The 15,732-nt window shown below is 37.4% G+C and overlaps 3 protein-coding genes across 3 annotated transcripts; 1 reads left to right on the forward strand and 2 right to left on the reverse strand.

Annotated features, from left to right (window-relative positions):
• The first annotated feature begins 481 nt into the window (after positions 1-481).
• LOC116019934 lies at positions 482-2,698 on the forward strand. Its single transcript, XM_031260332.1, has one exon. The coding sequence runs from the start codon at positions 959-961 to the stop codon at positions 2,417-2,419; it is 1,461 nt and encodes a 486-aa protein (XP_031116192.1). The 5' UTR covers positions 482-958; the 3' UTR covers positions 2,420-2,698.
• Positions 2,699-2,765: 67 nt separating this feature from the next.
• On the reverse strand, positions 2,766-5,385 carry LOC116019933 (heat shock cognate 70 kDa protein 2-like). The gene is made up of 2 exons (XM_031260331.1): positions 5,066-5,385; positions 2,766-4,710 (listed from the first exon to the last, which is right to left on the reverse strand). The coding sequence occupies exons 1-2, from the start codon at positions 5,277-5,279 to the stop codon at positions 2,975-2,977; spliced, it is 1,950 nt and encodes a 649-aa protein (XP_031116191.1). The 5' UTR covers positions 5,280-5,385; the 3' UTR covers positions 2,766-2,974.
• Positions 5,386-12,540: 7,155 nt separating this feature from the next.
• Positions 12,541-14,958, reverse strand: LOC116018905 (40S ribosomal protein S15a-1). The gene is made up of 4 exons (XM_031258933.1): positions 14,853-14,958; positions 13,809-13,956; positions 13,569-13,729; positions 12,541-12,845 (listed from the first exon to the last, which is right to left on the reverse strand). Exons 2-4 carry the CDS (start codon positions 13,939-13,941, stop codon positions 12,747-12,749), a joined length of 393 nt encoding a protein of 130 aa, XP_031114793.1. The 5' UTR covers positions 13,942-13,956; positions 14,853-14,958; the 3' UTR covers positions 12,541-12,746.
• Between the last annotated feature and the right edge of the window lie 774 nt (positions 14,959-15,732).

Consider the following 15,732-nt stretch of genomic DNA (forward strand, 5'->3'; position numbering starts at 1 on the left):
TGAGACGGTCTCACACAAGTGTGACCCAAAAGAATAATGTAGGAATTCAAATTACATTGTTTGGTAGAGAAGAATATAATTATTGGAGATGAAAATGAAAAAAGTGGTATAAAGACCAAAATGTCCTTATCTAATAATAAAAATAACAATCACCCATATTACTTTTATCATTTCTTTTATTTTTCCCTTTTCCTACCAGCATTGAATTGTAACTCCTGAGAGCATGAATTGCAATTCAACAAAAAAAGAAATTACAAATCAATGAAATTATAATTTCTTATAACCAAACAACGTAATCGACGCCTTCACTAAATAACAACTTAATTACATTCAACCAAACCAAACACTCCGTAAGATCCATGGGAACGGCTTGAAAACGGTGACGCGAGCGGTTATGTTTCCTCATATGGCTGCTCCATTGTCGCTGACTCGCCGTTAGTTAACGGCGTCTGTTCTCCACATGACGGTGCCATCCAACTGGGGCACCAATCCATATCGGTCTCAACCCCGCACCCAATTTCTCATTACACAGTCCCTCCCCGTTTACGTCACCCTCGATCTCCATTCCCATTCGTCAATCGTCACGCAGATTCAGACCCTTTTTTCTCCTCAGGTACCCTTCATCTTTTCTCCCTCTAGATTCACTCCGGTATCCATATTATTTACTTTTCTGGGTTCTCTTCGAATCCAGCTTTTGAATGGTACATATTTCCCAAGATTCACTACCTTGTGTGTTTGAAGTCTCTATTTGCCTACTTTGATCTCTAGAAGGTCAAATCTTTACTGGGTATTCAATGAATTGGTGAGTAAAGCCGCGAATTTTCTGATTTTGGGATGTGAAATTTGGCGGAGGAATGGGGGTTTGGTTGTTTTGTGAATCTGTGTGTAGACTGGGTTTGATGGAATTAATGTTTTGATTTTAGCTAGCTTAGTTTAAGAAGTTGTAATAATAGTAAAGATGCCTGCAAAAGAGAAAGTGGTGACAACCTTATCCATGGAAAGCAATCATTTTTCCACACTTTTGTCCATGGATTCCACCTCAGTTCCCCATGATGAAATTGAGAGGGAATTGAATCTGGGTGCTATTCCTCCTGATATCAATATCCCACTTTCAGATGCCCCTACCACTTTCCAATGCTCAGATGAATTCATGTTGGATGCTTGTCTTGGTTCCCAGCCATGTGAGGCTGATATGAATGGCAATGCTACCAAGATTGGGAAGAAGTGTGCTAAGAGGCTTGATAGTGTTTGGGGTGCTTGGTTTTTCTTCAATTTCTATTTTAAGCCGGTTTTGAATGATAGATGTAAAATAGTTCGTCAGGGTAAAGGTGTTTCGGGGTATGATAAGTCAGACTTGAAATTGGATGTTTTCCTTGTTCAGCATGATATGGAGAATATGTACATGTGGGTTTTCAAGGAGAGGCCTGAGAATGCTCTAGGGAAGATGCAGCTGAGGAATTTCATGAATGGGCACTCGCGCCAGGGAGAGAGGCCATTCCCGTTTAGTGTGGATAAAGGGTTTATTCGGTCACACAAAATGCAGAGAAAGCATTATAGGGGTCTGTCTAACCCGCAATGTGTTCATGGCATTGAAATCGTTAGGTCTCCCAACCTTGCAGGTCTCAACGAGGACGAACTAAAGAAGTGGATGGAGCTTACGGGGCGGGATTTGAACTTCTCCATTCCTCCCGAGGCCACTGATTTTGATTCGTGGAGGAATGTCCCGACTACAGAATTTGAGCTCGAGAGACTACCTCCAAAATGTAACTCAGTGAATCCGAAAAGGTTGCTCAATGGGTCTAGTCTGAATTTATCAACTCCGTCGTCAAACAATGTCAACGGGGAAGGTCTAGACATGTTGGCTGCCTGCAACAAACGAAAGAAGAGCACTTTCCCTCATGGAAACGACGACGATTTCTGTTTATCTAACGGTTCAAACTCTGAGAGAATCTCGGATGCCCATCAAATTGAGCCGTCCTGGTTAAGTGAATGTTCTGGGGTTATGAGGTGCGCGTGTGGTCCAGTCACAGCTGCAAAAACTATATACGAAGATGACGAGGGTTTCTTGATCATCGTTAGCATGCCTTTCGTGGATCTCAAGAGGGTAAAAGTTACTTGGAGAAACACCATCTCCCACGGGATTGTGAAGATATCATGCATTAGCACTGGATGTGCCCCGACAATCAAAAGACAAAACCGGTCTTTCAAGCTCACCGATCCAGCTCCCGAACACTGCCCTCCTGGGGAATTCGTCCGAGAAATTCTCCTCCACTCTCGCATTCCAGAGAACGCTAAACTAGAAGCATTTGGTGATGAGACTGGGACAATGCTCGAGATTCTTGTACCTAAACACCGTGTAGGACCAGAGGAGCACGAGGTTCAAGTGTGCCTCCATCCCTCTCCTTGGAGTGAATCGTAAATGTGCTTGCATTGCTTTGGTTAAGAAGTTATGGTTAGTCCACTTACAGAATATACATATAACTAAAATTCTTATTTAGCATATAATATATATATACAAGTAAGAACCTTCTTTTTGCATTCTCTCCTATTGTCATTTGTGATGCATTAATGTAATTCTGTAATGCAGAGAATGAACTAACTCTATATTAGTATGTGAATCATAGGTTGATTTAGCTGTGTTTTTGTTTCAGCCTTAATTAAGAAAGAAACAATGTCAAATGTTTGTAGCTTTTAAGAATATTTGATGTTATGTATTGGGCATTTTACAACATTTGTGATGGTTTTAAGTTTTTTTGAGGCAAATATAAAAGAAATTCTTTTCTTGTTTGCTAGTTACAGACACCTAGTGAGCACCAGTAGAAACATGAACCTGGTACAGAACAGATAGTACAAGGCTAAACAAGTTTCAACCCAAGCTTTTAAACACAACTAATGAACACAATTTAACGTTATTAAAACAAAAACACAGCCCGATCATTCAAAAGTCATCGGCACAACAGAATACATCAAAAGCTTAATCAACTTCCTCGATCTTGGGACCAGCGCCGCTTCCACCAGCAGAAGGGCCGTCTTCATCCATGCCAGCAGCCACATCGGGGCCAGCGCCACCTTGGTACATCTTAGCGATGATGGGGTTGCAGAGGCTCTCGAGTTCCTTCATTTTGTCTTCGAATTCGTCAGCCTCTGCAAGTTGGTTCCCATCCAACCACTGAATGGCTTGTTCAATAGCATCCTCGATCTTCTTCTTGTCCTCGGGTGGAAGCTTGGAACTGATCTTCTCATCCTTGATGGTGTTCCTCATGTTGTAGGCGTAGTTCTCTAAGGCATTCTTGGCTTCAACCTTTTTCTTGTGCTCCTCATCTTCTGCCTTGTACTGCTCAGCTTCTTGGACCATCTTCTCAATCTCTTCCTTGGACAGTCTGCCCTTGTCATTCGTGATTGTGATCTTGTTCTTCTGGCCAGTGGTCTTATCCTCGGCGGATACATTCAGGATACCATTGGCATCAATGTCGAAGCAAACATTGATTTGAGGGACACCTCTCGGGGCTGGGGGAATGCCACTGAGCTCAAATTTGCCGAGTAAGTTGTTGTCTCGGGTCCTTGCCCTTTCTCCTTCATAGACTTGGATCAACACGCCAGGTTGGTTGTCAGAGTAAGTCGAGAAGACCTGCTCCTTCTTTGTTGGAATGGTGGTGTTCCTTGGAATGAGAACAGTCATAACCCCTCCAGCAGTCTCGAGACCAAGAGATAGAGGGGTAACATCCAAAAGTAGAAGGTCTTGCACCTTCTCATTACCTTCACCACTCAAAATCGCGGCTTGCACAGCAGCACCATAGGCAACAGCCTCATCAGGGTTGATGCTCTTGCAGAGCTCCTTCCCATTGAAAAAGTCTTGCAACAATTGCTGTACCTTAGGGATCCTAGTAGACCCACCAACAAGAACAATATCATCTACACTGCTCTTGTCCATCTTGGCATCTCTCAAACACTTCTCAACAGGCTCCATACACTTTCTGAAAAGATCCATATTAAGCTCCTCAAACCTGGCGCGGGTAATGGTGGTATAGAAATCAATACCCTCATAAAGGGAATCAATCTCAATGGTTGTCTGAGCAGTAGATGACAGAGTCCTCTTAGCTCTTTCACAAGCAGTCCTCAGCCTTCTCAGGGCTCTAGGATTTCCACTTATGTCTTTCTTGTGCTTCCTCTTAAACTCTTGGACAAAGTGGTTCACCATCCTGTTATCAAAGTCTTCACCACCAAGGTGAGTATCACCAGCAGTGGACTTAACTTCAAATATTCCTTCTTCAATGGTGAGAAGGGACACATCAAAAGTGCCCCCACCTAGATCAAAAATAAGCACATTCTTCTCCCCTGCACTCACCGCCTTCTTATCAAGCCCATAAGCAATGGCAGCAGCAGTGGGCTCATTGATTATACGCATCACATTAAGCCCTGAAATCACACCAGCATCCTTGGTAGCTTGACGCTGAGAATCATTGAAGTAAGCAGGTACTGTAACAACAGCATTCTTCACAGTCGAACCTAGGAACGCCTCAGCAATCTCCTTCATTTTAGTGAGAACCATGGAGGAGATCTCCTCTGCAGAAAACTGTTTTTCCTCACCCTTGTATGACACCACAATCATGGGCTTATCACCAGGTCCAGCAATCACTTTGAATGGCCACAGCTTCATGTCACTCTGAACAGATGGATCACTGTATCTCCTACCAATCAAACGCTTCGCATCTGGAATCAAGTAAATCAGGACTTAAACACTATTCTTCAGGGAATAAAATAAAAGATAATCTACAGAACAACATAGTACACAATGACTGCATAAACTGCGTACTCATTAGCTAATTTCTACTAGTAATTGAATTACTACTATAATTTTGATCTATTAATAGAATTTAGATGCATATATTACAGATTCTACAGACTACAGTTAGCTAGTAAATTCGAACAGTAATTACAACATGCAAACACTACACCAAGCATACATAAATCCACATATCCAACTCAAACTTCAAATCAAAACTGTGTACGAGCAAAAACTATAAGAATTCTGTAAAGGAAGCAGGACGACGGCTATGGAACTTACCGAAAACGGTGTTAGTAGGGTTCATGGCGACCTGGTTCTTAGCAGCGTCGCCGATGAGGCGCTCGGTATCTGTGAACGCCACGTAAGACGGCGTGGTCCGGTTCCCCTGGTCATTAGCGATGATCTCGACGCGATCATGCTGCCAAACGCCGACGCACGAGTAGGTGGTTCCGAGATCGATTCCGATCGCCGGTCCTTCGCCTTTTCCAGCCATGAGTAATCAATCAGGTAAACGCAGCAGTGGAGTTGTTGATTCGCGAATTTGCAAGTGAAATTTACAGAGATTTTTACAGTGAAAGAGAGGAAGAGCAGGGGAGGTGTATATATGTATGGCAGGTGACGTTAGAGGGGAGTCTAGAAGATTCTAGCTTTGAATTGTGGCCATCCGATTGGATGATACCGACGGTGTGAGTTCGGAGGTTTGGCTGATTGGTTTCTTCTTTGATGATTCTCGTTTCTTCCAGACATTTCTTTTTTACTTTATGATGACATGGTAAACTTTATGACCAGTATTTAATTCCATATAATTAATAGGTAATTCCAGGTTAACTGTCATTTGTGTTCATATGATTTTTAAGGGCAATAGTGTTGCACCAAGGGAAAATGTATAAATAGATCATTAAATTATTTTTGAAATCATAATTAAGTCATTAAATTTGAAAAAAGCTTCATAATTTATGACCTATGAAAAAAATTGTAATTAACATTTTTAGCAGGTTACTACCCATTTTTTGTTGACATGGATTGTCACGTGTAATCATGCTTTGAAAAATGTACAAATATACTCTCGAACTATTCGAAAAATAACAATTAAGTCACTGAAAAAAAAAAAAAAAAAAAAAACACCACGAACTTGGAACCTGGAACAAGATAATTAAAATTTTGTAAAAATTGTGTACATTAATATTAAAAGTATATATAATTTTTATTTCTCTATATTATTCAAATATGATAATTAAAATTTATTACTTTAGGACTCGTGAAATATAATTTGAATTAATTTTTTATTTTTTATTTTTTATTTATTAATATTTTAATATTGAACATAAACTTTTGTGCATTACTATGATAAGTCTAACTCTGGTATAATAATCTTATGTTATGTATATATTATTTTTTATGGATGCATTGAAAAGCATTGCATTTTATGAAACTCGAAAAAAAATCATTATGTAAATTGTGTATACAAGAGTTATTACGCTATTTGAGGTTCTAGCAAAAAAAAGGATTAGTTCAATATTACGTAATAAGATGGTATTACACAAGAGTTAGACTTATTCTAGCAATGTGCAAAAATTCATGTACAATATTAAAATATTGATAAATTTTTAAAAATTAAAAATGAATTCAAATTATATTTCACAATTTCTAAAGTGATAATTTTAATTATCATATTTGAATAATATAGAGAAATAAAAACTATATATTTTTTAATAATAATGTACAAAACTTTCACAAAATTTTAATTATCTTTTTCCAAGTTTGTGGATTAATTTAGAGCTTTTTTCGACTTTAGTAGCTTAATTATTATTTCCTGAATAGTTCGATGGCCTATTTGTACATTTTCTCAAAATATGATTACACGTGACAATCCACGTCAGTAGAAACTGGGTTGTAATATGTTAAAATGTTAATTGCTACTCTTTTTTTTTTTTTGAGCTTATGGACTAATTTGGACCTTTTTTCAAGTTCAATAGCTTAATTATTATTTTTCAAATAGTTCGATGGCCTATTTGTATCTTTATTGATTACTCATACACATCTTAAGAAAACATATAATTATTTAATGCGAAATATGAATTACAAAAATGTTTCAAAACAATACTAAATTTACCAAAGTTATTAACATCGGTAGATATAAACATAAAGTTTTTTTTTGTTGGTGAATATATAAACATAAAGTGAAATAATATATATATATATATATATATATATATATATATATCAAATTACAAATTTTTAAAAATTTCTTGATACACAACATTTGTTGTTGCTAGACAAAGGCACATGCAACTGTCCATGAACAAAAATAAGTTTTTTTTTTTCAAAAGCAAACCAACGTTTGTAAGACTTTGTCCTTGACTCTTATTTATTGTCATTGCGTAAGACAACATTAGAGGGAATTGCCTCCTTTGAAACTTAAATGGCAATTGAGGATTTGACGGTGTCAATGACAATTTTGGAATCAAAACTCCTGTACCCATACTACTTCCTGACATCACTTTCGCTTCAACAACATGATCTTCCAATTTAGTAATGACCAATCTCATACCATTGCACAAATCAAGAGTATGGTCAATGTACCGCAAAAGCATAACTGGAGATCCAACTTGCAAGGTAAGACAATGATTTGGAATACCCGAGCATTTCATAAGGCCTGTTTGGTTGGATGTAGTTTGGGGGGAATTGCAATTCATTGAATTGCAATTCAATGAATTCCCAAACTACAGTGTTTGGTTGGAGGGAATTGCAATTCAACTTTAAGAGCATCACAATCATATGACAATTTCTCATATAAGAATTGATTTCCATGTGAAATAGGGGAACTGGTATCTGGCACAAGCATAGATGGAAAGCAAGATATACTTTTTCTCAATGCACTTAGAAGCTTTCCAATTTCAAGCAAAGCATAATTAGTCTTTTCATTATCTATTAGGATTAATCCTACAAATAAAAAGAGAAAAAATCAAAATGATACTTACATCTCACAATCCAATATAGCATAATCAAGTAAACAAAATCTATGGATTTAAGTAACTTCTAGTTGAATAAGAACATTTGAGGTGAGAATGCTCACAAATATTCTCCTCATAGAAGTCGCATAAGTCCATTTACTTGCTTCATTAATCGCATATACATATTCCTTGTCATCTGCCAATAAACCACAGACATAGCATGCTTCTCGAAATGAACTGTACTGCACTCCGTCAACAATCCAAAAGTCTTCATAACACGTTGCTCCACGCACCAAATTCAACAAACACCTTAGATAATAAATTTCATCAGAACCCGGCGAAACAAAGAACATACGACTAATGGCAAACTCCTTATGACTAAGATGCCACTCCCTAACATCTATTCTCCAAACAAATTTGTTGGGCATCTGACCATAAGTTAACTCTCGAGATTCTGCAAACTTTTTGTTCGCTTCAAACCAAGCCAAAAGCATACTTTCTCCGACACTTGGGCGACTCAAAGTATTATCAACACAATCGTCATCACCACTCAATATTGATTATATTTTAGCAACAAATATTTGTTGTGAGGCACAACAAATTTGGTATCCAGCTCAATCCATTTTTCTGACCAACCTTCCATCATCTCTACGTCTGTAAATGGGATAACCATCTTGATCAAAATTTGAAGACTCTACAAACTTCTTTAGAAAATGTTTCAAAACGACCATTTACCAATATTTCAAAACAACCATTAACCATACACGGAGAATTCTTCCTAAGATGACCACAAAGACTGTGAATCATAAACTCTTCTACAACCTTATAATATTCACTATCTTCATCCTTATTTGGAATTTCAGTTGACATGATGGAATCAATATCTTGACCTAAAGCTTGGCTATCTTCGTGTCCCAGAAATAATAATATATTTGCATGTGGAAGTCCTCTTTTTTTGGAACTCAACAGAAGTACTAGGGGTGAGCATCGGTCGATTTTCGATTAATAACTCAAATCAACAAAAAAAAAATTGACCTTTGCATAACTGACTCACTTCTCATAACCGAATCGACCGAAAATCGAAGTTTTTGGTCAGTTAAGGTCTGTTATTTTTAACCGAATTTAAACAACACATACCATGATTTTGCTTGTATGAAATAAATACAAGGATTATATATATTGCACAAAACGTACTAAGCAAAGTACGCAGAGGCAATGGCGAACTACAGCGTAGAGCAGGGTAGTGGGCAACACCGGAATCGGTGAATCGCAACAGGTAGAAGTGTAGAACGACAATTTTGAAGACTGGAGAGGGAAAAGGGAATTAGCCTTACGCAGTATAGGTTATTTTCAATATGTTTTAATTTTTAAGGCAAAATAGCGATTGTGAATAGAGAAAGGGGGAATTAGGGCTTAGGCCAATGTATGTTTTAAATTAGTATTGGGCTAACAACAAAATATTAGGAAACTTAATAAATTATTTTATTGTGAATCCCTATGGGCTAGGTGGTTAAAATGTATGGGCTTGCTCCTCGATTTTCGGTCAGTTTTTATATTCTTGGTCCAAAACTGAAAACCCAAAATGACTAAATGTTTTTAAGGCCATAACCGATTCGATTATCGGTTATCGATTTCTCGGTCAATCTTCATTTTTTGCTCACCCCTAAGTAGTACTATCAAAGCAGGCCGACCCACCCCCACCGTTGGCCTAATTTTTAGTGAGATTTTGCAGGCCGGCATGCGGGCTAGGATTCCTACAACTCTAGCCCGCCCCACGAGCTTTTAAAAATATAAATAAAAAATTATTTATATATATATATATATATATATATATATAAGAGAAAAATGCCTCTGCATGCAAATGTGGAAAAATTAAAATACGTACCTGCAATTACATTACCAAACACTAATCCAAAACGAATCTCCCTAATCAACGCATCCAATTTCACTTTAAATAAGCGGCCATTATATCTTGTCGATCAACAACATTCAAATGTCTCCCTTCCAAATACATCTCTATTTCATGCCACTTTGGATTACATGTAAATGTAATAAATAAATTAAGATAACCAATCCATCCACAAATCACCATTGCATTTTGATAGTTTTGAATCATATACCTTGCTCCACCAGTAAAGCTAAGAAGGAAGAATAACTCGTTTACCATGATGACCATGCTCAACATCACCCCGCGTTAATGCATCAGACAATTCCTGATAGGCTCCATACCTTAAAGATTTTTTATTGGCGCGTATCCTTCAACCCTAACCCTAACTGGCGACTGCGAGGCGATCGAGTGGCGAGGAGGCGACCACTTTGGATTACATGTAAATGTAATAAATAAATTAAGATGACCAATCCATCCACAAATCACCATTGCATTTTGATAGTTTTGAATCATATACCTTGCTCCACTAGTAAAGCTAAGAAGGAAGAATAACTCGTTTACCATGATGACCATGCTCAACATCACCTCGCGTTAATGCATCAAACAATTCCTGATAGGCTCCATACCTTAAAGATTTTTTATTGGCGCGTATCCCTCAACCCTAACCCTGACTGGCGACTGCGAGGCGATCGAGTGGCGAGGAGGCAACAGGCTGCGGCAAGGCGACGACCAACCAGCGAAGAGGCAGTGACCGACGGCGAGGTTAGTGCTTCTTACTCTTCTAGACTTTTGACTGTGGAGGCGGACCAGGCGATGGCTGGCTACTGCTGTGTGTAACTGTGTGTGTATTTAGCTAAGGTATGTTGTCTTGCAAGATATATTGAAAAATTCGAATTTGTTGATGATCACAGATCTGGGAAAATTGTTGTTGAGCTCAATGGAATGCTGAACAAGTGTGGTGTGATTAGCCCTTGGTTTGATATCGGTGTCAAGGATATCGAAGGATGGACTGCAAGGTTTATTCCGTCAAGACAGGTATATTGCCACAACTGTCATATTTATATTTCATTGAACCTATTGGTCACCAATTTTACCTCAAGGGAAACTCTTTTTTTTTTTTTTTGAAGGTAAACGTAGCTATTCCATTAATTCATAACATAAAGCGTTTACATCAACGATCAATGAAATGGTAAATCATTCCTTGCAGTCAGACATAGAAACAACTTTTCTAACTATGCTATAGAAAACTTGAATCGCAGACTGTTTCATAACTAGGAAGCTATGTTCCTTCAAGGAGCTTAAAGCTTCATCAAAGATCTGGGTCTTCATCATCATTCTTTTTTGCTCGCCCATGATAAGATCAACACTTTCCGAAACCAAACTAAACGATTTATGCTAATGATAATGAAAAGCTCGTGAAAGTAACAAGAGAAAAAAGCCCGTGAAAGTAACGAGAGGAGAACACAATAATAGAGAAAAATAAAAAGTGGTAAAGCCAAAGTAGGGTTGGGAGTTCAAGACTACCAACGCAAACCCCAATACCTACCTACTATTATTTTATTCAAGGGGAAAGAAAACGGAAGAGGAAGATCTGTGGCGGTGGTCAGAGGCGGACGGAGCTGCAACGGTGGTCGGGGCGGAAGAAGAGCGAGAGTAAACGTAGAAGGTGACCAAAACCGCCGGCTCAAAACTCCACTAGAGCTCCGGCCGGAGGCCGGCGGTGGAAGCCGAAGTTGAGCAGCAGAAAAAAGCTTTTTGTTTTAGAGAGAAAAGGGAGGCAGCATTAGGGTTTCAAGGGAAACACTTTAAAGGCAATAAAAATAATTCCCCTCGAATCACATGAATTTGATTACAGATAGATAGAAGTTTAATTGCTCACACTTCTACAGCAAGTTAGGTTAGGTTAACTTTGGTTTGTCAATGCACAATGAATTTGGTGTCCAAGCCATAGTTTCCCTTAAGACCCAAGTGTCTCTATTTGTCACAGAACACTCTCCTAGAATGGGGGAAATTTTGCTATCTAAATGGACAATCTCATATCCTATGGTCTTTAAGGAGTAGATATTTTGCTATTACCTCATGAGTTTGTTCATGAGAAGTACATTTCTGTTTGTGCTGACCTATATGTATTTAGGTTATCCTACCCATGAATTGAAGTTCATTATCTTTTCTACCTCATCACTTGTATTCGTATAACTTGTAACAAGTTCATTATCTTTTCTACCTCATCACTTGTATTCGTATAACTTGTAACATTATAGCTCAGCGTGACAAGCCAACAATGATTTGGGGCAAGCCTTTTCATGCTTGCAAGAGTCAAGTTTAACAATTGTGACATAAATCTTACTATTCTATAATCCACATAATCTATCACAATATTCATATAATATCACAAATTACATATATATTACCCACAATTCATCACAAATCTCATAATAATGCATATAAGTCCAAAATAATCACCATAAATCATTCCATAACCAATAATCATATAATCACATAATTATTCATATAATTATTCCATAATAAATCTTGCACATAATCATATAGTAAATAATTTTATTTTAGGATAAATAAATTTTAGATGGACATAAATCTTAGTTTAAGCCAAACTCTTCTCAAAACAAGCTGCCCAAAAATGAAATTAACCTAGCTGGGATCCAAACCCTTCCCTTCTAATCTAAGGGCTCAAGCTATTGCCACCAAGCCTCTATCAATATTATGCAATACTTAGGCCTCTGGCACTTGGAAGAGGGTAATGGCAATGGAGACAACGAAGAGGATGGCTAACACAATATTCATTCCACACTATAAACAAAAGCCTTGCATGCAAATATCACTAAAGAGAAACACACAACACAACAGGTACACTCGTGTAAATGGAGCTTGCATGCAACCGAGGTATGTGCAGAGATGGTAAATGGTGTGTGAAATTGCATCATAACATAGAAATGGTCACTACATTCCGCTAAATGTATTAGTCAATAACATTGTTCCAAAATGAAATAAAGGCAACAAGCTCTACTCAAATCGTAGGGAAAACAAAGTTCAAATCAAACATAGATCTCCCTGCTGAAGGTATAAAGCAGAAATACATGACAAAAAGCAACACCACTCATTAGTAAAAGAAGCCAAGAACTTTTCCTCCAGCATTCTTTCTCCTGGCTTCCTCGTGGTCCATGATGCCGGCAGATGTAGTCAGCACAATGTATCCAAACTGAAAATTCATCAAATAGAATGTGTAAACGAACACGCCAAAATCTAAAATAGCTTTTATATCATTATAATTACACATAAAATTAATATACTTCTCATGGCCAAACCCAAGAGGTAATTGCAGAGATCTGCTCCCCAAGGTGATAGGATATGAGATTGACCCTTTGGAGATATACAGGAATCCCTCCTTTGCAGGAGAGCCTCAACTGCTCATCAACAAAGAAATCTTTATTTTGTGACAATTGCTACCTACTTGGATCTTGCAAATATTCAGTGATTTGCCCCAAATTCAACGTGGATTGTCACTCTCCATGTTTAATCGAACATGATAGAGGTACAAATTGACTTATACAGTCAAGACAATCAGATCAAATATACTTGAAAACAAACAGTCAGTTCATTTGGAGAAAAACCAAAAGGGCTCCATTTCAGTGTAAAATACAAATCAGGAAACTCAGACATGAGATCAAAATCAAGGAAACTGGAATGTATTTTTCAGAACATAAAAACCACACCAACAGTATAAACCTTTATGAGAAACAATTTTGAGATCTGTTACTTTCATACGAGTGACAAAGAATTTGTACCAACATTAATCCTTTGGCAAGTACATTACCACAACACAATGCTCATCTTGGTCAAAAACAATTAACAGTATGAATCAAGAAAGATCAAAAGTAAACATCTCCAAGTGAAAATATTAATTAAGGAGAGTGTATGATACCTGTCTTGATGGAAGCAACCTTGCAGTCCATCCTTCGATGTCCTTGACACCAATGTCAAAACGAGGACTAATTACACCACACTTGTTTAACCTCCCATTCAACTCAACGACAATTTTACCTGCTCTGTGATCATCCACATATTCAAACTCCCCAATGTATCCTGCAAGACATCCAAGAGTAAGCAAACCAAGACCACCAAACCCATAACAGCAATTGTTCACACAATGAAACAAACATACCATGCTTCTGCATCACTAGAAGAAACTTGACAATCACTTTTGAAGAAGGCCTAATCATGACCTGTCTCTTTCCCCTCTTCTCAGCATTGTACATGCTCTTCAGAGCATCATTCAACACACTAACTCTCACCATTTTTTAGCAAAAATTCTATATCAAAACCCAAAAAAAAAAGAAGATTTTTTCTCAATAACTGGAAACAAACTGAAATTCAGACAAAAAAGTTGGATTACACAGTAGATAGCAACATATTTCTCAAAACTAAAAGGGACAAAGTGATATACTAACGATCTATGACCCGCACAAACAGAATGCATGTGCTATAGCAGCTAAAAATCAACTCTCTAAAGATAGGGCACCAATATGATTCACAAAAGCAATTGAAGAAACAATCAAACACAAGATTCACAAAATGCTGGGCGCATACCACGTCGAAAATCGGAAAAATTATAAGACAAATCCCAGACAACTTACCCAAACACTAACTCGGAGAAGAGGAAAGATATTAAATCAGTGAGGCAGAGGCGTTCCTTTGAATAGAGCTTTGATAGTATAAAGGAAAGGAAGTGCGGTAAATTATGGCCTGTTTTAGGGTTTCTGCTATGGGCTTACAATGGATAATGTATATTGTTTAAGAACCAACATATACTGTTTATTCAAAAAGGTCAACACTGCTTATTCAACATTTAAAGAATCAATCAATAATCAATAAAAACATAAATCAAATATCATCACGGCAACTTTCAATCGAATCCCTGAAACCCTGAGACCAACAGCTACCAATTATGTGCTACGATTGAGAAGGGGGAATTAGGCATGTATTCGCAAAATGAAACACGCACTAAACAGCTATTGGCTTAATCGATTAACCTCAGATACTCGAGCTTAATGTTTCCGTATACATTTAACACACAAAAGAATAGCTTATGAGCCAAAACTACAGTCTACGGCTATATACATACACAGTTAAACGCAGCAGCAGCCAGCCATCGCCTGGTCCGCCCCCACAGTCTACAGTCTAGTCTAGAAGAATAAGAAGCACTAACCTCGCCGTCGGTCACTGCCTCTTCGCCGGTTGGTCACCGCCTCGCCGCAACCCGTCGCCTCCTCGCCACCCGATCGCCTCGCAGTCGCCAGTCAGGGTTAGGGTTGAAGGTTATAACTTATAATGTTATATATATATAAATATGGAAAATTGCATATTTGGTCCATGAGTTATACATAATCTCGACTCAGTCCTTGAGTTATAGCCGTATCTGAGTTTAGTTCCTCAATTATTTGCGAAGTGGCGAGTTTAGTCCTTGACCGTTCAATTTGACAGAAAAATTAAAAAATATTTATAATTTGAGAGGCAAAGTAGGAAATTAACATTTTATTATCTTTATTATATCACACTACTTTTACAACATTATTTTTCACTTCTTAGCCTATTATTTCAAGATTCTTTAATTCTAAAAGCATTTCAATAATTTTAATATGACTTGTTACGAACTTGATTCTCGTAAAACAAACTTAAGATTTAGCACAAACAAAAAAATATTTGATCATTGTCTTCAAGCGTGTGAAACACACTATCCTAACAATTTCTCAAAAAAAAAAAAACATTTTTTTGTTTTCTTTACTAAGCAACAAATCTAATCAAACTATAACTTTTGAAATACAAAATGATGTTAAATTTCTCAGGTTGCTTTTATGAGAAATTCACCAACAGAATAACTTGAGATTTTTAGTATTTAAAAAATAATTATTTCCTATACAGTAGTTTAGCCAATAATAATTTTTTGATTTTTCATAACTGAGTCTTAGGTTCTTCATTCATTATTCTGATTTTTAAGAAGACATAGCAGGTGATGGATAAAAATAATATAATTTTCATATATTGTCATGATATACGATTCTTGATTAAGTTATTGCAAAGCTTATGGA

The sequence above is a fragment of the Ipomoea triloba genome, chromosome 5 (assembly GCF_003576645.1).
Source record: "Ipomoea triloba cultivar NCNSP0323 chromosome 5, ASM357664v1".
NCBI classification, from domain to species: Eukaryota; Viridiplantae; Streptophyta; class Magnoliopsida; order Solanales; family Convolvulaceae; genus Ipomoea; species Ipomoea triloba.

Coding starts and splice junctions, on each gene's coding strand:
- LOC116019934 (XM_031260332.1), top strand. CDS start 959: ATGCCTGCAAAAGAGAAAGTGGTGACAACCTTATCCATGGAAAGCAAT.
- LOC116019933 (XM_031260331.1), bottom strand. CDS start 5,279: ATGGCTGGAAAAGGCGAAGGACCGGCGATCGGAATCGATCTCGGAACC. Junction 4,711..5,065: donor CCCTACTAACACCGTTTTCG/GTAAGTTCCATA, acceptor ACTTGATTCCAG/ATGCGAAGCGTTTGATTGGT.
- LOC116018905 (XM_031258933.1), bottom strand. CDS start 13,941: ATGGTGAGAGTTAGTGTGTTGAATGATGCTCTGAAGAGCATGTACAAT. Junction 13,730..13,808: donor TCTAGTGATGCAGAAGCATG/GTATGTTTGTTT, acceptor GATGTCTTGCAG/GATACATTGGGGAGTTTGAA. Junction 12,846..13,568: donor GGTTGCTTCCATCAAGACAG/GTATCATACACT, acceptor ATGAATTTTCAG/TTTGGATACATTGTGCTGAC.